The sequence below is a fragment of the Dromiciops gliroides genome, chromosome 5 (genome assembly GCF_019393635.1).
Source record: "Dromiciops gliroides isolate mDroGli1 chromosome 5, mDroGli1.pri, whole genome shotgun sequence".
Classification (NCBI taxonomy): domain Eukaryota; kingdom Metazoa; phylum Chordata; class Mammalia; order Microbiotheria; family Microbiotheriidae; genus Dromiciops; species Dromiciops gliroides.
Window position 1 is genome coordinate 224,308,310 of NC_057865.1, and position 21,763 is coordinate 224,330,072.

At 39.6% G+C, this 21,763-nt stretch overlaps 1 protein-coding gene and 2 pseudogenes across 1 annotated transcript; all 3 read left to right on the forward strand.

The window, feature by feature from the left end:
* Window positions 1–7,207: 7,207 nt before the first annotated feature.
* On the forward strand, window positions 7,208–13,711 carry LOC122728974 (annotated as a pseudogene).
* LOC122728975 lies at window positions 13,712–14,052 on the forward strand (annotated as a pseudogene).
* Window positions 14,053–17,652: 3,600 nt separating this feature from the next.
* On the forward strand, window positions 17,653–18,579 carry LOC122729634 (olfactory receptor 6C4-like). The gene has a single exon (XM_043968605.1). The coding sequence runs from the start codon at window positions 17,653–17,655 to the stop codon at window positions 18,577–18,579; it is 927 nt and encodes a 308-aa protein (XP_043824540.1).
* Window positions 18,580–21,763: the final 3,184 nt, after the last annotated feature.

The window sequence follows — 21,763 nt, forward strand, 5'->3', positions numbered from 1 at the left end:
TGATTTATGACTTCTGCTTGATCTGTATGGAGCAAAGAAAGTGAAACAGGGCTAGAGGGTGACAACTTAGTTATGTGAGAAAAGAAGAAAAAGGAAGTTCATTGCTTGCATGTATATACATATACTAAATATAATATATAAGTATGGGGGTTTTTTATGCAGAACAATGGGGGTTAAGTGACTTGCCCAGGGTCACACAGCTAGTAAGTGTCTGAGGCCAGATTTGAACTCAGGTCCTCCTGAATCCAGGGCCGGTGCTCTACCCACTGCACCACCTAGCTGCCCCCCTGTATGTTTTTTTTTAATAATGCCAATACTGGCATTGCTCCTTTGAGGTGTATGCCAAAATATTGGCAAGGCATTTGTTTCCACAGAATCACACAATCTCAGTATTGGAAGAATGCCTAGAGTTCACCTATTCTAAGGCACACCTAAACAGGAATTCTTACTAGAGCATCTCTGACAAGTGTTTATCTACCCTTCTCTTCTGTGGTGAGAATCCAACTCCCATCCTATCACCTAGAGCCATGCAGAGGTAGACAGACCCTCCTTTCCATCACTTAGAGGTACCCCAAAGTGGACTACTTGAGTTATTCTCTTCCTTCTTGCTGGAAGGTGAATTAGGATTTGTTGGGGCTGTTACAGAAGAGACTGCTATTTAGATATATACTAAACTAGATGGCCTCTGATTTCCCTTCCTACCAGGAGTGAGTCACCTGTGAAATTTTCAGTGTGAACATTTTACACCTCAAAAATCTACAAACACTACAAATAAGAGCTCAGTTTATCGTTTTGTTGATTGCCTAAATTTCAAAAAGTGATGAAGTAGAAAGGACCTGTCAAGTCTGTTTCCATCATCCTTGTTCCCTGGGGTGGACTGTTTTGCTGAATAACATTTAGACTATATGCTTATCACAAACTCTATTTGGAGTGATTTACTGTTAGCTCCTATGCTAGTGGATAGTCATTAGCTCTAGTAAAGCATATGTGCATGTCTGATTCTCACTTTTCACTGACCCCCACATACCAATATTGCTGAAAACCCTATAAAGAAGCATTTCTACTGAAAACAGAATCATTTCTAAAAGGTCATTTAATCCCTCTTTCTCTACCCTGAGTTCTGTGGTTCAATGGATTTGTGGTTTGGGAGGGGGGTTGGTTAACTTTTTTTCATTGGGTATCCCTATCTTACCCAGGCTGAAATTAATCACCACTCATGGATCCCTATTCCAGAGCTCATGCACACATAAGCTTTGACTCGGCTCTGTTTCTGACCAAGAGAAGCTTTGACCTGCTGTTTCCATTCTGAGATAGTTTATTTCTCCTCAGGCAGCTTGGTGTCCTTGCTCTTAGGGGTACATAATGCTATGCCAGACTTAGTGAGGACACTCTATTGACTTTAGCCTCACTTTAAAAAAAAAACAGTCACTTTTTTTTTTTGGCTAGGCAATTGGGGTTAAGTGACTTGCCCAGCCAGGGTCACACAGCTAGTAAGTGTTAAGTGTCCGAGGCTAGATTTGAACTCAGGTACTCCTGACGCCAGGGCTGGTGCTCTATCCACTGGGCCATCTAGCTGCCCCCTTTAGCCTCACTTTAACTGAGAAATCAAGACCCTCCTTAGCCTCCCTCCAGAAGCAGGGATTATAAGCATGTTATTCTGTGATTTTTTGACACTTCTGAGGACAAGGCAGACTTTTATTAGATTGTGCTAAACTTTGTCTCTCCACAGTTTCAACTCATTATAACTACTAGACTAAAGACTAATAGCTATCTCCTTTCTGCTAGTACTTTCCTTCTCCTATATGGGGGGAAAATTATGTTTCAAATTCACCAAGGAAATAAAGGCTATAAAAACATGCAAATAATAATAACTAACATTTGTGTAGGCTCATAAGCCACTTTCCAAATGTATCTCATTTAATAAATATCTTCGCCTTCTGTTTCAGAAAGTTATTATGATGGTTTGTTTCTTCAAAAGTTTTGGATGTCTGCAGGTAAAATTCAGAATTCTCTTTTTCCTGCAGGGTATTGGTGGCCTGCAAGGCAGTTTGTTCTTTTAACTGTTTTTGTTTCTTCAGCAAAGTGTCAGATAAAAATCATTTGTTTGTCCCAATAGTGTCCTTTTGCTAAGAGACAGCAATAGCCAAGTTTCCCCATTCTCTGGTGAGGGCATCTCTTTGCTGATGCCACTTCTGCTGGTGGGCCTGTCTGTCCAAGTGATTTTTAAAGTCAGATGGCAGGCACTCCAATGCTTTGTTTGGGGTAGGATCTAGCCTACTTGCTCCTCAAAAATTACTAGTTAATTAAATTGGGAGCTACTGAAATATATTCAAATATTTGAGTGTGTCTATCTACAATCAATTTCTGCTAGTACTGTATAATCCCTCCATATGCTGGCAATAAGTTCCTCTCAGGAGAGCTCAATTAGTTATGGGAATGGATTGTACTTGATCATTTTAAAATATTTCCCACAGAGCCCTTGAGAGTATTTTCCCTAAGACTAGAGAAAGAACAATATTATCTTTCCAATAATAAGTTTGCTATCATCTCACACATATTTGATTTGTTATTCAGTGTTTCCAGACAATATTACAAATCAGGGACACTGACCTCAGTATGTGAAATCTATGACTAGTGGAGAGGTCTGATACTGAAGGTTCACATAGGGAATGCCTAACCAATAAAAACTTATGGCCTGGCCATAAGTCACCTTGGGTCCTACCTACCTCTCCTTTTTGTAATCACTATCCTCAGGAAACCAAGGGCCCTCTTATCTCCAAGCTCTACCTTCCCTAGCCAGTGCCCCAAAATCCACAATTCCCTTCTCCCTCGTGAATATTCAGATTCCCTCAGTGTTATCAGACAAAACTGTGAGGAATACCTGTATTTATCAGCCGAAATCATTTCTGAGCCTTCCAGTGCACTAGTAATCCTTTCGTGAGTATTTGAATTTTAAGTTAAGAATCTTCTGGACTCTCCAATTCTATACTTCCAATAATGGACATTTGCACCTCAACCTCAACATACCCAAAGCTGAACTCACCATCGATCCCCAATAAACCTGCTCCTCCTTAAAAGTTCCCTGATTCTGTCAATGACACCATGACCCTTATTTCAGAATCTTGAATTAATCTTTAATTCTTCCTTCTCATTCACTTACTCCACCCCAACTCAATCATTTGCCCAATCTTGTTGATACTACTCATACTATATCCATTCCCTCCTTTCAAGTTACTTCCTAGATTAGGAATTCTTAAGCTTTTTTGTGACATACATCCCTTTTACAGTCTGGTAAAGTCTAAGGACCTTTTATAAGAATAATGTCTTAAAATAACTAAAGATGATGCTTACTTTCACTTAGAAAACAAAGATGGAATTTTTTCTCATCCAAGTTCAGAGATCAGATACCTCATGGATTCCAGGTTAAGAAACCCTTCCCTAGAAAAATACTTATCATTCTTCCCCTGGACTATTGAAATAGCCTGCTAACTGATCTCCTTGTCCCAAGTCTCTCTATAGAGCTCAATATTCATCTTTCCATCCATCATATAATTGTCCAAAATAAATCTTCCTAATGCAGTGTTTTCCATGTCATTTTACTTCTCAAAAACTTTCAGTGTCTCATTCTTTCTTATAGCACCAACTACAAAATCCTTGTGCTGGCATTGAAGGCCTTCCACAATCTGGATCCAGTCTACTTTTCCAACCTTATTTCACATTCCCTTCATACTTTCTATGTTCCAGCTAATCTAGACTGCTACCTATTTCCCAAACTTAACATGCCATTTATCATCTACTTTTATTCCTAAAGCCATCTCTTCAAGGCTTAACTCAGTTTACCTCCTTGCTCTCACCTTCCTTGATGCTCCCAAATGAAAGGGTCCTCTCACTTCCTATTTTTCTAGAGGGCTTACTCAGAATTTCTCCTTTGTCTCCAATACACCGTATCATGTATTGTATTTATTTGTTAATGCAAAGATTTTTTTTTAAATCTCTGTCCACAAGAAGCTTATATCCTCACACAGGAAATATAGGCATGACTGGGGCTTTTAATCTGGGACCTATGCATGTGGGTTTTCTTAATATGTTGATAACTATCTCAACATAATTAGCTTTCTTTGTTATGCAGTGTATTTTATTTTATGCATCTAAAAACATAACTCTGGAAAGGGAATCATGGGCTTCGACAGACTGCCAAATGAGTCCTTGATATAAAAAAAGGCTAAGAATACCTGGTTTATGATGACTATATCCCCTAAGCCCTTATATAAATTCCTTGTGAGCAGGGATTCTCTTAGGACTCTAGCTCCTAAATGAAGAGTACTTCACACAACATAGCCCTTAATAAATGTTTGCAGAATTGAACTGAACTTCAAGAAGATCATGGCATGAGCTTGGAAAAGAAGTTTAGAAAGCTGAGATCTCCTGTACACTTCACAGGAAGCCATGGAATCCCCATACAGTCACTCTCATCCAAGGGTAAAATGGGTAGATCTGGGGACCAGGAGAAACAACGCATGTCATATTTGCTCATTCCCCTCACTGGAAAATCCAGTCACTTTCTAAGTTTGGGATTTGGAGCAGGGAGAGAGATAGAGCTCAAATGCTTTTGCCTCCATGTAAGGAAAAGAACAACATATATTGTATAACCACAGCCACTAAGCCCGATGTGACAAATCATTCTCATACTTACTTTTCTGACTGGGCTTCATTTTCTCAGTGTTCAGTTGAACTCTCTGGTGTGACTGAAAGCTTACAGACGACATGTGAGTGGGGAAGTGCATGTAAACTTTTGAGAAAACTTTGTCTCATATACCCACCCCCTCATACTCATAACCAAGTGTGGGTTTTGCCACAGCTCTCTTGTATCTTCAGACATCCAGGGATCCTGAGTCAACTTGATCTCCCACCCTCCAACTCTAAAATGGCATTTTATCAAGGAGTCTATACAATTCAAAAGTAGGACACAATTCTCTTTGTTCTAAATAGCAGAAAGGAGGATGGGGGTGGGAGGAGACTATCAAGGGAAGGGAACATCAAGACCTGCCTTTGTTTGCATCAAAGAGAAGACATGCACAATCTGGGAAAGGAGATCTCTGTTTTATTTGTAGAATCTACAAGTGAAAGGGGATCAACTAGGGGAATAAATAAAAAGGCCCTTGAGGATTCCCATTTTTGAATCGCTAATGAAACCCCTATGTAAATCATTTTGGCAAAAAACTTTTAAGAGGCAGCTGTGGGACTATTCATTACCTGCAGAGTCAGGAAGGTACAACCACAGAATTAACCACATTGTGAAACTATGACAAGTAGATGTCTACTACCTGACTGCTTCTTCTCTTATTGTCAAAGGAATTCTTTTTCTGAAGTCTGGGAGAAGCTCGTAAGTATTCTCCACAGGTGACCAGGTGTGAAAGGTACAAGGAGAAATCATATTAATCTGAGGAAGTCAAGGAAAGCTTCATAAAAGAATAGGAGTTGGGGCAGCTAGGTGGCACAATGTATAAAGCACTGGCCCTGGATTAAGGAGGACCTGAGTTCAAATCTGGCCTCAGACACTTGACACTTACTAGTTGTGTGACCCTGGGCAAGTCACTTAACCCTCACTGCCCCACCAAAAAAAGAAGAGGAAAAAGAAGAAGAATAGGAGTTGAGATGGGCCTTAAAGGATAGATTTTACTAAGTAGATGTAGGGGTGGGAGAAGCACATTTTAGGCAAGAAGGAAGGAAAATAAAAAAAGAATAAAAGATGAAAAGCAAAGAGTGGTTCAATTTGGCTGAAATAAAATAGATAAACTGAAATAGTCTGAAATAATGCTAAAAACGTTTATTGGAGTCAGAATGTAGGGCCTTGAATAAAAAGATAAAGCATTTTTATTTGATTCAATAGGTGTTAGTGTAAGGGGCTAAAATTCTAGCTATGCTAGCAGACAACTTAGAAGATCGGCAAGAAAGGTCTGTTGTAGGAGGGTGAGAGTGGAGCACAGCCAAGGGAGCACAGGCCACCCCACTGAACCAGGTCTCAGGAGCTTCTGAATCAGCTGCAGCAGCAGCAGCTGCTTCTGGAATTCAGCCCATGGTCAGTGAGGGGGTTGAGCGGGTGGCCAGGGGGAGATTACAGCAGTCTTTTTTGCTGGTGCTGAGGCAGGAATCTAGTTTCACGCATGCTCAGATCCAGGTCCCAGTCTTGGGTGGTGGTCCCAGGAGGGGGAGGAGTACAGGTGTGTTGAAACTTGTAGCCACAGTGGAGCAGGGCTCTATTCTGGGTTCCAGGGCAGAGAAGCAGGCCTGTGGTTGCTTGTAGACCAGAGCACAGGCCAAGAGAGTAATAAACATACTTCTCCTTAAATCATACCACCCTGGAAAAACTTAATGAGGTCTTCCCTGAAGGAAAAATGTGAAACGAGGTAATTTTCTCTGCTTTTTTTTTTTCTGTCTGACAAACCAACCATTTATTAGTTCAGTTCTAAAAATAAAGGAAGTATGCTGACTATGTAAAAGGCTTGAGTATGGATTTTTTTGCACAGAATACCATAATTATCACATTAGTGAAATAGTAAAAAAACCTCCATCTAACATGACTCAAATTCTGATATTGCCCAGAAAACATATTTGGGTTTCCAGGTTCAATAAGGATATTTAATTAACAAAAGCATTCTTATAAAAAGAAATGAAAATAATCACAGCTATTAGTTACTTGCTGAAGTGTCCAGTTTGCGTTTATGTGGCGGTTCCTTGATGATCCGGTTGAGATCTCGGTTCTTTAAGTCCATGGGTTTCTCCCATATACAGAGGTGCATCACTGAGTTGAAGAAGAAAACTCGGTCATCACCAGTCCAGATGACACACCAAGGTGATCCTGGGACAGGCATGGATGGCACAGGTTTATTGCCTCTGGGTGAGCTCTCATCTCCATTTATTAGCAGAGAATGATCCCAGTCCTTGTGGTCTGGAGCTTAAAGCTCTCTCTCTCTCTGTGTAAGATCAGTGTTGGGGGACAAGAAGATCTTCCAGACTCTTTTCCTTTATCTTGGGATGCCTGTTCCATTAAGTTGGCAGTCATAAATGTCACTGCTGGTGTAGACATAGCAGTGACTCTGGTGACCTGAGCAGGTAGCAGAGGCATGAGGTGGCTCTCCATCTGAAATGCAGATCCTGAGAAGGGGGCTGTCAGGAGGGAGATCTTGATGGGCGCCAGTGTCAGCACATGGCACAGCTGCACAGTAGAAGCCGAAGGTGGGCCTAGGATACGTCCATGTTGAATTATCCCCCCTTTGACACACATAAATTAGATCTGCCCAGTCACTCAACACCCGCCCTCTTAGCCATGCTGCCAACACTGGGCAGATCCCAATAGATCCGCACACTCGGCTTCCTGCTGGGGAGGTTCTAAACAAATTTAATTGTAAAGTGCTTAACAAAGTGCCTGGCACATAGTAATCACTATATAAAGATTAGTTATTATTCTTCTAGTATATGTTTAACAAATGTTTGTTTAATTAAATGGAGTGTCAGGAACGCTAGGTGGCCTGGCCCTGAATTCAGGAGGACCTGAATTCAAATGTGACCTCAGACACTTGATGCTTACTATCTTGTGTGACCCTGGGCAAGTCACTTAACCTTCATTGCCCCAGAAGAAGAAGAAGAAGAAGAAGAAGGAGGAGGAGGAGGAGGAGGAGGAGGAGGAGGAGGAGGAGGAGGAGGAGGAGGAGGAGGAGAAGAAGAAGAAGAAGAAGAAGAAGAAGAAGAAGAAGAAGAAGAAGAAGAAGAAGAAGAGGCAGCTAGGTGGAACAGTGGATAAAGAACCGGCCCTGGATTCAGGAGTACCTGAGTTCAGATACGGCCTCAGACACTTGACACTTGCTGGCTGTGTGACCCTGGGCAAGTCACTTAACCCTCATTGCCCAGCAAAAAAACAAAACAAACAAAATAATAATAATAATAATAATAAAATGGAGTACCACTAATGAGGGATGGTAAAAAAAAAAATAGGTGTCTTGAGTCTTTGAACTAAAAATAAAAGGGCAAATGTTTCTCTTCCCATTTTTGGTTCAGTGATTCCAGGGTGGGGGAGAATATGTGTATGTGTATACATATATAGGTATATGTATATATATATATATATATATATATATATATGTATATATGTATATATATGTATATATATAATATACATATATATACATATATGAAGGTAAGTATATATACACACACACGGGCAAGGTGTTTTCCTCCCATTTTTAGTTTAAAGACCAAAATGAAATATATATATATATATATATATATATATATATACATAAAATCAGATACCATAGAGACTAGCATAAAAATAGGATGAATAGCAGAAGTAAGGATGAATAATTTGTTGGAGACAATATCCAAGAAGAGAGCCAACAATAAAATCTATAGCTTCAGATATCTATATACAAATGCGTAAAGTAGAGAGGGATATAAGCAGGGTTAAATAGGCATATTAATGAAAGGAATCAAATTCCATCAGAAGCATCGCTGACACTTGGTACTATGGGACTTGTAACTCTAGAAAAGTATACCTTATACAGAAAGAACAGAATAAGTAAAAGGGTCAGTGGAATAGTTTTATACATGAAAAAGATCTGACTTTAAGGAAATCCAGAAACTTGAGAGAAAAACATGATGGTTCTAGAACATTATAAAAGATCCATGCAAAGGATATGAACAGGAAGATTTCAGATGCAGAAATTAAAACTATCCATAATCATATGAAAAAATGTTCTAAATTACTATCGATTAGAGAAATGCAAATTAAAACAACTCTGAGGTACGACCTCGCACCTATCAGATGGGCTAATATGACAAAAAAGGGAAATTATAAATGTTGGAGAAGATGTGGGGAAATTGGAACATTAGTGCATTGCTGGTGGATGTGAATTGATCCAACCATTCTGGAGAAGAATTTGGAACCATGCCCAAAGGGCTTTAGAACTGTGCATACCCTTTGATCCAATTTTAGATACCTATATACCTGGGGTCATATAAAAATTTCTCGGGTGAAAAGGAGTCATGAGTGGTGAAAGTTCAAGAAGCCTTGTTCTAGACAACTCTCTAACACTATAAGTTTCAAAGAACATGCCAAATATCTACACCAGTAGAGCATCCAAGAGTTTCCTATACCAACAAAATAAGTCTAGTAACCATCTTTAACCCTACTCTAATCTAAAAACCTAAGCAGTCATTCACACTCTAGTTTCCCTCTAACAAACAGTTCATCCTTGTTCAGGAGAATTTGTTCTAGAATAGAAATCACCCTCATTGGTCCTCTGCCTTGTTAAGGGCTAAAATTCTAGCTTGTCTGTCTAAAATATCTAATGAGTGGTCGCCAATAAATTATAAGCTTTAGCAAGAGTTAGACTTTTAAGCATTTATTAAGGAGAATAAGAATTTGGTAAAGAGAGAGAGAAAGGCCTAGATTTCTATCTATTAAAGGGAGAGCACATTTTTAGCTCCCTTCTCCGCCAGCGTCCTCAGGAAAAAGCGCGAGACTGAGCGCCAGTCTCTTCCTTCCTCCTCCCACTAGTCCACGTCACTTCCTGATGCCAAAGAAAAGACTCCTGGTCTTGCCCTCAAAGACCTTCGCTTCATGGGCAGAACTCTTCTACAGTAAGTATCCAGCAGGTGGCGTTATTCCAATCGTTACAGTCCCCCCTGTTGTTCCTCAAGAAACAAAATGTTTCCTTGACGGAACAGTAAAAAGAATATAATAACTATTGCTAACTAATAATATGTGAACAACAATATAGAAAAGGAAGAGAGGAAAGTTTTGTCCAGAGGGGCGATTTTTTGTCCTCATGAACCGACGCTTTGACATTGGTCTTGCAAAGGGAGGGCCTCTACAGAGAGTACATATTACAGATGGTGTATATTATAACCGAAAAAGAAAAGAGAAAAAAACAAAACAAAACTGTTCATTTAAAGTCTCTGAAAGTCTTTTCTCAGATGTCCTCTAGATGTAGTCGTGGAATGGAAGTCTTTTCAGGGGTTGATGTGTGGATACTGGCAATCAGCCAGGAAATTTCCTACAAAATTGAGCTTAACACAACTTTAAAATAGCTTTGTCAATAATCAAATCAAACAATGAAAGTTCTCAAAAACATGTCTAAGGGAATTCATAATCTTAGTTGTTACACATGAAACATATAATAAAACAAAAATTGAAACATTCTTTAAAATTATAATATTACTATAGTCCCCCTTATGGAGGGTAATTGAGAAGACAATTGCTGCAATATTAATTATTAAAAATAATTTTTATCTTTGTTTCATCACTTTTTGCATCATCTGCCTAATTATCCTCATGCCATTATGAGAAATTAGAAAATCTAATATAATTGGTAACAGGTGTCAAGGCCAAATTCAACACTGTTATTTATCATGACACCTGAGATAATTATGGGGGTTACCATAAAAGAACAGAGAAATGATGGGATATGAGCATTCCCACACTTGAGCAATATATACTGCCCATGCAGTATGCCAGCCTTAAAACAGGTGGATGGAATATATGTCCATGCCACCGAACATATTGGAGGAAACTGCGTCAGACTTAATCAGATGCATGGGATTGAGATGGTCCATGGCATCAGGCATATAGGAGGGAGCATAGAAGCCAGGTGTAGAAGTGAGATGGGTGGGATCAATACTTCCAGCCATCTGTACAATATTGTGGGGAAAAAGAGAATAAAATATTAAACCAAGAGAATCCAACCTCAACATTTGTCAAAAGCCGTTCCCTTGGCCATACCTTGACTTCATGCATGTCTCCCCTCATGTGATAGTTCAGTGTCTGCTCTTGCATGTATTCTTCTTGTGATTGGATGGCATCTTGGCCAACTGGCATCTGATAACTCAGAATAAAGGCAATTAATATCTTAAATGATAAATTCCCATTATCCAAGTCTCATATGGATTTAAAAATTGAGGATAATAAATGATTGCAAAAAATGTGAATACATCTTGACTCAGAATATAATATATAATTATGCAACAATTTCAAATAATACCCCTTTTTTTTACTTAGTATACTATTACTTTTGTGAAAAATCAGAACATATTTAAATACAAGTTAAAGCACAACAGAATCTCAAAGAAAACTTTTTTGAACAAAGAAAACTTTTACAAATGTTCCCCTCTTTTTTTTTTTTTGGAATATGCTTATCAAAAATAATACTTCTAGAATCAATTTACACTTGCCATGGCAACCGATTTGCCAGGGAAATGCTTTAAAGAGTTTGATCAAATAATCAGTTGAGAAAAAATAACAAAAACAAACAACTCAGAATATGGGAGCACAATACTCCTAGAATTAACATTGTATTATGAAATCAAAACCATCTCTCAATTTTTTAAAATTAGATAAATGAATAGAAGAAAATACACATGGAACAATAAAAAACAGTGAAATTCAAACTAAGGAAATCTAAATGAGCATGAATTTAATATTAATAAGAGTATTATAAAATATAAACTTGATCACATGACTATAAAAAGCTTTTACAAATATTCTCCTTGTTTTAAAAACTAAGTATGACACAATCTCAAAAGCATGAAAATCTGTATGAAAATAAACCCATACCATTAATTTCAAAATGTATATGTAATAGCATAGAAATCCTATGTAACCTCTGAACTGATACTATTACTCTGAGTGAATTCAGAACACTTTTGATTCCGGTATCTAAAATCCCCAATACTCATATCAATACCTTGCTGCTGACTTCTACATTTCTGTAAAATATATACCCCTCCATGGCAAAAGAAGCAGAGTCTTGAACTATGTTGATGATTGTCATTCTTATTCGGCTTAAGTTTTTCTTCTTTAACCCCTCTATATTGTCTGTCAGTCTTTTCACCATACAAATGCTTTATAAGATTACTAATTAAAGACAAAAGCAGGTTAGCAAAATTATGAACAAAACGGGCATATGTGGAATTTAAAGGGCTTTTTAAGGTTGTCTCAGAAGCACAGCCAGGCCGGGGAAGGGCTGAGCCTGAAGCTGCAAATGTAGTTAGAGAAAGTTGAGCATGCGAATCAGTTCTCTGGACTTCCCAGGCAGGGGAAGCAATGGGCTTAGCCATGGGAGGAGTAGAGGGTGGGATCTGGAGAGGAGGGGAGGGACCAGAGCAATTTGAATCAGACTGGATTTTGAACTCAGGCCTGGATTCCTCTTCCCCCACTTTGCCTCCAGGTGCTAGGGGATTAAAAGCTTCTAGAGGGTGGGTCATTGCCTCCAGGCATGCAAAATTAAAGCAACAATCAGTGTTAGAACTGGAAAAAGCTGTGGGAATCTCTTCAGGTTTCTCTGAAAAAGCATGGTTGGGAGAGGGAGAGATATTTCCTTGTGTGAGTAAGTTGCTGGCTCTTTTAACAAAAATAAAAAGAAAAATAGAAAATCCACAAAAACAAAGCATTAACATGATCTTATCTCCAATTTGTCTGGTTAAACAGACTAAAATCAAAAATAGGGTAATTAGGGAGTTTAAAAGGTCCATTTGAAAAAATTTAAAGGGAAAATCACAGCCAGTGCACCAGTACTTAGCAGTTTAAAGGGTAGGGGAAATTTCTTACCCAACCAGAAGATCAGAAGTAAGGTTCAGCTTTCCTCTTCGTGGTCAGCCATCTGTTAAGGGCTAAAATTCTAGCTTGTCTGTCTAAAATATCTAATGAGTGGTCGCCAATAAATTATAAGCTTTAGCAAGAGTTAGACTTTTAAACATTTATTAAGGAGAATAAGAATTTGGTAAAGAGAGAGAGAAAGGCCTAGATTTCTATCTATTAAAGGGAGAGCACATTTTTAGCTCCCTTCTCCGCCAGCGTCCTCAGGAAAAAGCGCGAGACTGAGCGCCAGTCTCTTCCTTCCTCCTCCCACTAGTCTGCATCACTTCCTGATGCCAAAGAAAAGACTCCTGGTCTTGCCCTCAAAGACCTTCGCTTCATGGGCAGAACTCTTCTACAGTAAGGCTCCAGCAGGTGGCGTTATTCCAATCGTTACAGCCTTCAGTTTGACTACTTGAAAAGCTTAAAAATTGAAAAAAAGGAAGAAAATTAAGTGGTTGCCTTAGAAAAATGCTACTCAATTTTTATTGTCTATCAATCACAAAACAATTAAATTACAGAACATATCTGAAAGGGACAAAAGACCAGAGGGATATAAGTGGAAGGAAGAAGATGGTCAGTATATGTATTCTACAAATGTTATTACACTATGGTTGTTAGCATTCAGGCCCATGGATATGAAGTTGAGGCAAGTCTGAAAAAAATATTTGCCAATCACATCAACTCTATCTCTACCAGTTGTGATTATGAAACATATTTATCTGCCGATGATTTGTAGATGAATCTTTGGAATTTTGAAATTATGGACAGAGGCTTTAATATTGTCGGTATCAAACTTGCCGGCATGGAAGGGCTGAGAGGTGATAGTGGCAGCAGAAGTCCATCCCAACGTCTGTGCCATATTTGTGTATGGCAGCAGTAAAGGGACAATTCAGTTGTGTGATATGAGAGCATCTAAATTCTGTGACCAGCATTCTAAGTTGCTTGAAGAACTGGAAGGTCCCAATAACAGATTCCCTTCTCTCTGAAATCATTTCCTCTATATTGGATGTAAAAGTCAGCCATAGTGATCAATATGTTACAAGAGATGATCTGGTCCCTTCACCCCCAGAAACCAACATGGGTCGTGTTTGGACCAAGACCATGAAGAAGGCGGCGCAGGTCATCATCGAAAAATATTACACCCACCTGGGCAAAGACTTCCACACCAACCAATGCGTGTGCAAGGAGATCACCCAGCATCCCCAGCAAGAAGCTCTGCAAGGAGATCATGGGATGTTACTCATCTGATGAAGTGGATCCAGAGAGGCCCTGTGAGAAGTATCTCCATCAAACTGCAGGAAGAAAAAAGAGAAAAGAGGGATAACTATGTTCCTGAGGTCTCTGCTTTGGATCAGGAGATTATTGAAGTGGACCCTGATACCAAAGAAATGTTGAAACTCCTGGACTTAATACCTTGAGGTAATTACTTCCCAAGGATAATTTGAATGACTTTTAAGGAAAACCTAGAATACCCTGCATGGGGTGAAAACTTAGCATATTGCTCCCACCACACCTTCCTGTTTAGGGAAACTTCTATCCCTTGAACCTTCCTGAAACTGAAAACATGGAAATGTCCTGAGTTATGTTCAACCAGACATCCTAGGCAATGCCCTGTGCCCCTTTGCCTATAACAGTAAAGGTGGGAAACTAATTTGACACATCTGAGAAAGACCTTAACCCTCCCAATAAAAGTCTTGACTCTGATCTTCATGGCCAAGCTGCCATATTGTATAAAGAATAGGACCCCGCCCCCACCCCGAAAAAAAGAATAGGACCAAACTAGGCAAATTGGCAAAGCTTTGCAGAATCTTGTGTACCAACTCCAGAGGACAGGCTCTTGCAGCAGCATCAACTGCTTTACTCTTCCTATAGCACCTGAAGTTCATTGCAACCTTCACACATCTAACACAGATATGCTTTTGTCTCTCTAGAAACTAAGAAACTGATAGTTCTTTTGCCCTTTACTCCTCTTTTCTTAAACACATACCTCATCCCACTGATATGTCAAATTAGGTTTTCTCTTTTTTGAGTTAAAATATGTCCACACCAAAGACTTGTCTGCTCTTCTGTGAAAGACACTGAGTTTCAAAAGGATTAGCAATGGAGTAGTAGACAAACCCATAGCTATTGAAATTCAGTGAACAGTAGTAAAAAAAGCAATAAAACAATGAATGGTAAAAAAAAAAACCACCAAATGAATGAAAGATCTATTGGGATCATACATCCCATTAACTCAACATCTCTTTATCCATTTTAGAAATTAGGAAAATAGTCCAATCATGATTCTTCCCAATTATAGCACTGGGAAAATGTGGAAGACTGAGTAAGTATAAATAACCTTTATAATCTAGGCCATGATGCCTTTGTCCCAATCTGCAACAACCCTGTAAATGCATGCTTTCTCCTTCAAAGTTGGGTACAATGGAACTAGGTGGGCATTAGAGCTCATAACAAGCATGAAAACTATGTGAGGAAAGCAGTGAAAATACTGGATTGGGAATCAGAGGACCTGAGTCCAAATCTTGATTCATTTACACATTCCCTACACAAACCTGAATGAGCCCCAGAACACCTGGGCCTCAGGTTCTTTATCTATAAAAATGAGGCCTTTAGACTGGAGAAGCTCTAATATCCCTTTCTAGCTTTAAATCCAAAAATGAATGATGCAAAATTAATGAGCTCCAGAATCCCCCAGGATGAATGCCCCAGAGATGACTTCGTTTCAGAACAATTTCACTCCTGAATTAGATGACAGAGATTGGAACAAGTCTTGGAACCATGTCTTTCTGGCTCTTTCCAAACTCCAGACCTGTGGATAATGCCCTCAGCGGATCTTAATCCCTTTCTCTCCTGATCCTTTTCCCTTAGCCTGCTTATGGTATGCCAAGGAAGGAAGCTCATTAAGCTCCCCAGGGGATCTTTGTTTGTTCATTCAGCTGATTCCCCAATGCCTGTCCTGAAGAGAGCAGATAAAGCTCAGCCTTTCTGGTTAGTGTGAATGCTGCCAGAATCCATGGGCTGCCTTCAGAGGTCACCAGCATCATTCTTCTGGGATACAAAGAGTGCAGGCATAGTCTAACCTTGGCAGCCCCTTCTCTTTCTTTCTAGCTGAACCTGTTTGTCTCTTTCAGTAGGAACTGTTCTTCCAGGGTCTGAGGCATTTCGATATTGCATAAATGTGGACAACAGAAATGGGATAAATACCAACAAGGTTGGTGTGGGACTAAGCAAGGTGGTGCTTATTGCTTTATTGTTAAACCTTTTTTTTACCAATAAAAACATACTTTTCTAGGGCTGTGTAGTATGGGAGGGAGTAGGACTTGGCGAGGAGTTCCATGGGGTACTACCTTGTCTCCAATTCATGAACATAGCTATAATTCACCTCTCCTGATAATTAGGCTTAATAACCTAAATTAATATAATTGGGTTTTTAGGTGTATGTCCTTACCTTACTATATTCCCTCTCAGGCCACTCACACTCTCCACCTGTTTCTATTTTTATGCAAACAAATCAGGGAAATAAGTTGTATGCAAAGTCTTTGAAGGAAATGACTCCACTGGGAACTGAAGACCCAAAGGTGATGACAAAAGTAAGCAGAGACCTGGGGTATCCACCCAAATTTAAAAAAAAATTATTTCCTGAGAACACAATTTGTCTGACCAATGACTGTAACAGTCATGGAGAAGGAATCAACAATGAAACTCCGGTTTGGGCAGTGGAGATGTGGATGAAGCTGGGGGCTGGAGGGACGGAGGGAACAGACAGGGAGAGGACAGTAGTGATATACCCTTTGTTTAGGAGATGCTACAGAAGTAGCACAGGATGAAGGTGCCAAAAGGAAAGTGGCTCCTGGGACACATTTCCTGAAGCCCCACCACTGCTAGAAAGGCTATTGATCCGATGATATGTGAAGCTTTTTCCCTGAATTTTGAGTTGGTACTTTTTGTTGCAGAGAGAGACCCTTCACTTACAGGAATCAGGGAGAACATAGAGAAGGAAGGAGGGTGACAAGCAATGGGGGAAATTCAGATGCTGATGACAATCCTTGCAAGATTACACTGGGGAAACTTTAAAGCAGAGAATGAAAACAATCCCTAAAAATACCTCCCTGAGTCTCATTTCAATGTCCCTGGCAATAGCATAGTTACATCAGAGGGCCAAACTAGGAGCAACAAGTAAAGGGGCACAGCAACAAATTTCAGTTTGATAAAAGGAAAGACAATAGTTACTAGAGCAGTCCAAAAGTAGACGGGATGCTCATAGGCTCCTACTACCAAGGATAGGGTAGATAGGAAGTAGAGCATAGGAACTAAAATGTTTTGCTTCTGCTCAAGTAGACACTAATGTTTGTGTCTTCTTTCCACCCTAGGCTAGGGGAGGAGGAAGCTGGGACTGGAGCAAAATCTAAACAGCAATTCCCTTCACAACATGGCCACCAAATGGTTAACCATTACATGAAGAGTTCTAGGGAGGGGAAACCCACTGTCTCCTGAGCAAGCCTTTCTGCTCTGGAAGAGCCATTATTGTTAGCCACTTTTTCTTGACATTGAGCTGAAGTCAAACACTTGAAAGTACATGCCCATTGTTTAGTTCTCCTCTCTAGTCCCAAACAAGTCTGATCCCTGTTCCCCATGACATAACTCCAAATACTTGAATACCGTTCCTGAATCATGTCACCCAAACAGTTCTGTGGTGAAGCATCCCCAGGTAAACAAAAGTACCTACTAGTGTAGAATCCTGATGGTTTCACCCTCCAGGTCATTCTCCTCTGGCTGCTCTTCAGTTTATCAATATCCATCTAGAAATGAGCTATGGGGAGGTGGTGGCATGGGGAGGTCCTGAAAAGGACTTTCAAGATAAGCTGTGTTCTACCAGAAAACAGAGCTTGTAGGGAGCATGATCAAAAGCATACATGCTCATGGATTGATTCCATTGACTGTCCTAGTTTGAACAGCACCTCTTTTATCCTCAGCACTAATTCTTCTTTTATTCACCTTCAGATGCAGCCACGGTCACAATGAAAAACCTCACTACATTGGCTGAGTTCATCCTGCTGGGCCTGACAGATGCCCCCGAGTTCCAGGTTGTGATTTTCCTCTTTCTCTTTCTCACCTACATGTTTAGCATCATTGGCAACCTGACCATCATCATCCTCACACTGCTGGACACCCACCTCCAAACCCCCATGTATTTCTTCCTTCGCAATTTTTCCATCTTAGAAATTTTCTTCACGTCTGTTTTCACTCCCAGACTGCTATTCAGTATCACCACAGGGAACAAAACCATTAGTTTTCTTGGCTGCTTCCTTCAGTACTTTTTTGCCATATTTCTGGGGGCCACTGAGTTTTTCCTTCTGGCTGCCATGTCCTATGACCGCTATGTTGCCATCTGCAAGCCCCTGCATTACACAACCATCATGAGCAGCAGGGTCTGCATCCTACTCATCCTCTGCTCTTGGCTGGCAGGGTTCCTGATTGCTACACCAGTAATTATAATAGCAAGTCGTCTGAATTTCTGCTCATTCAATACTATGAATCATTACTTCTGTGACACTGCTCCGCTGCTGAAGCTCTCCTGTTCAGACATAGGCCTGGTAGAGCTAGTTGATACTCTCTTAGCCATAGTGACACTTCTGGTCACCCTGGCACTGGTGCTTCTCTCCTATACAAACATCCTCCATACAATTCTGAGATTTCCTTCTGCTCAGCAGAGGAAAAAGGCTTTTTCAACCTGTTCCTCCCACATGATTGTCATCTCCCTCTCTTATGGCAGCTGCATGTTTATGTACATTAATCCCTCAACAAAAGATGCCAGCTTCCATAAAGGAGTAAGTATCCTCCAAACCTCAGTTGCTCCCCTGTTAAATCCCTTCATTTATACCCTACGGAACAAGCAAGTGATACAAGCCTTCAAGGACTCGGTCCAAAAGATCATGAGTCACTGATGAATTAAAAGAATTCAAGCCTGGATGGAAAATAACAAAAAAAATTGGATGAATTAATTTTAAATCAATTCAATAAGCATTTTTTCCTACTATGTACAAAGCACTATACCAGACACTGAGGACAAAGACAAAAAAGAAATACATACTTCCCCCCAGAATACTTATATTTTACTGCAAGAATAGAATGCCTGTACAGATAAGTAAATACAAAGTAATTTTAAAGGGGATTGAGAATTAACAGTGGGTTGTTGGGGACATGGTCGAAGAAGGACCAGTAAAAGTCTTATTTAGGAAATGGCACCTGACCACCAACACTCAAGCACAGAGTGTAGAGATGGAATGTCTTGTATAGAGAACAGGTAGGAGGACATTCTAAAGAAATGGATAGTGCATGAAGAAAAGAAATAGAAAATAAGAGCAGAAATGTAAGTGGCAGTGGAGGACTTTGAAAACTAAATGGAGGATTTTTGCATTTTATATTCCAGAAGTAATAGAGAGCCATTGAAGAATTTTGAGTAGAGGAGTGACATGATCAGACTTGTATTTTAGGAATGTCATATTAACAACTTTTGGAGAACAGATTTAAAGGGCAGAGCCTGGAAACAGAGAGAGAATCAAATAACTGAAATACAAAAAGATTTGTTCTGTCTCAAACAGTGTAGAGGCTCATAGATTGACAAGTTGAAGTTTGGCCAGGGAAGGGTGACCCAGCCCCACTTAGTTGTCAGGTTGGTGAGATGACTGGAAATCTGGTCATAGAAGGATCAGCTGAAATAAATGTTTGTGTTTAGCCTGGGGGAAAGATAACTCAAAAGTAGAGATTGCTTTCCAATACTTCAAGGGTTGACATAGGGAAGATACTGTATATCTTCTGCACCAATTCTCTTGAGCATCTCTTCCTTGATTATATGCTAAGTCTACTTATGCCCACAGTGTCTCACCCCATTTCTCTTTCAGTAACCTGGAACTTATCCATTGTAGACTATAACTTTTGAAGCAATGGAGAATCCTTGAAAAAAAATATTGGTCTTGAAAAAGTGGACCTGTGTTCCAGGGACACATTTGAAATCATTAAAAAAATAGTACATAATTTGCAACCCCCTGGTAATCCAATCCATCCTCCTTTTATACAATTCTTGTTCCAGTTTACTATCCATTTTTGTCCAAGATATATGTACTAATGCACCATCTCTATGGGTTATCTAAGCAACTGTAAGTCTAGGCTAGACAATAAGTACTCTGCATCTTCTTCGATGAAACTGATGAAAGAAATTTATTAAAAGGAGATAGACTAGTCCTGTGGAAAGAGGAATAACACATGTGTAGTTGATATTCAGACTCTGAATATCAAGGGATCCAGAAGAAAGTGCTCAAAAAAAAGCTAATTGGGAAGGAGTTTTCCTGACATGACACAGATATGAATCACACTGCATGAGGAATGAATTAGCACTATTGAAAAGAGTATTGCCAAAAAAAAAAAAAAAGAAAGAGAGAAGAAAAGAGTATTGCCATCCATGAGATCACACATTCCTGAAAGTCCACCTATATGGAAGTATAGTGAGAATTTGTGCCTCACTCTTCCCCTTCAAAGTCCTAGGGTTACCCCTGAGATATTGCAATATCTTTTTCCAAAGGCATCAGCACAAGCCCCCATGTGGCGTGTTTCCCCACTGTTAGCTGCCAGTCACTCGTACCCCAGCTCCATTTAACTAGTGAGCAGCCATTAGCTTGTACAAAGAGATTGTTACTTTTAAAGCTATAGCAAGAACAGAAATACAAACATTTCTTGCCACCACCTTGCAAGGGCACATTCTCCCCCATCACCTACATAGTATTTCTCCCAATTAGCCCTTTCTTCTCTACTCACGCCACTACCATCACTCTAGGTCAAGCTCTCATTAACTTTAATAACTTCCTTCATGAACTTCCTATTTGACATCTCCTCTCTCTAATACATCCTTCACATAGTTACCAGAGTAATTTTCCTAAGGCATAGTTCTGACCACATTACTCCCTATCTCAAAAACAGTCAATTACCTTCTCTTTGCCTTGCAAATAAAATGCAAACTGGGTGTCCTGTCATTTAAGACCCTTCACAATCTGGTTCTAGCCTCCCTGTCCAGCTTTATTTCTCTTGACTCTCTTTCACCCACTTTAGCTTCAAGTCAAGTTGGATGATGAGTATTAATTACACATTCTCCAGTACTATACTGACCTCTCCTACATCACTGCATTGACTTAGCTATTAACCATCCTCGGAAAGAATACGCCTGGCCCTGAAAAATCTGCACAATCCTATCTGGTGAAAGTCCTTCTCTTCCTTTAAGCCCCAGGATAGGTACTCCTTCACCTAGGATGCCTTCTCCAACTGCCTCTTTAATTCTTTTTCCTAGCACTTTATCTGAACCTTTCCTTTGCACTTTAAATATACAAGAATTTTAGCATTTCAGAATTATGGTTTCTTGTGCTTGTATCTGAAACCCTTTACTGGACTATAATCTTCCCAAAGGGATGGACTGCATTGCTTTCTATCCTTGAATTCACAGGTCCTAGCCCAATGGTTTATTCAATGAGCAAGACTGATAATAAAAAGTTATTGTGAAAATGGTTTCAAATTAAATGAATTCTGCCTCTTTCCATTCTCCTTCTAAAAGTGCTGTCAGTAAACATATAGATATAGATATAAATATATCCAGATAATGATGTAGATTTTTGCTCTCTACTTAAAAAAGTTGCTTCTTCAGCTGTGATCCTCAGTGTGGTCCTATTATCACCCACCTCCAATGATGAGGATTTTTACACATCTTGTGTGGGTTATTGCTGGCAATATTCTGAAACCTGTTTATATCACTAATGTATTTCCCGTTGCTCTTCTGGCCACCAACAATTGGTTATTCTCCCAAGAACATGGTGTTGCATGTTTCACAACTATACAACATCACCAACACAATATTGATTTTAAATATTGGTCTTGCACAGATGCTTGTGCACTCATTAATGGCTGAGTCTTCTGCTTTTCAATCTTACTTTTCTGTTGTCTTCACTACCAAAGTGTTTGAGGTTCCAACAGAAATGGGTAAAATAAAAAAATTGGAGATGAATGAAGCCCAAAAAGGAAAAAATCTTGCATGAAAAGCACCAGCATACTGTCAAAGACTTTAAAGGTGAGTTCACATCCTGCCTC

Bases quoted from the DNA above. Each gene is read 5' to 3' on its own strand.
- LOC122729634 (XM_043968605.1), top strand. From the start codon at position 17,653: ATGAAAAACCTCACTACATTGGCTGAGTTCATCCTGCTGGGCCTGACA.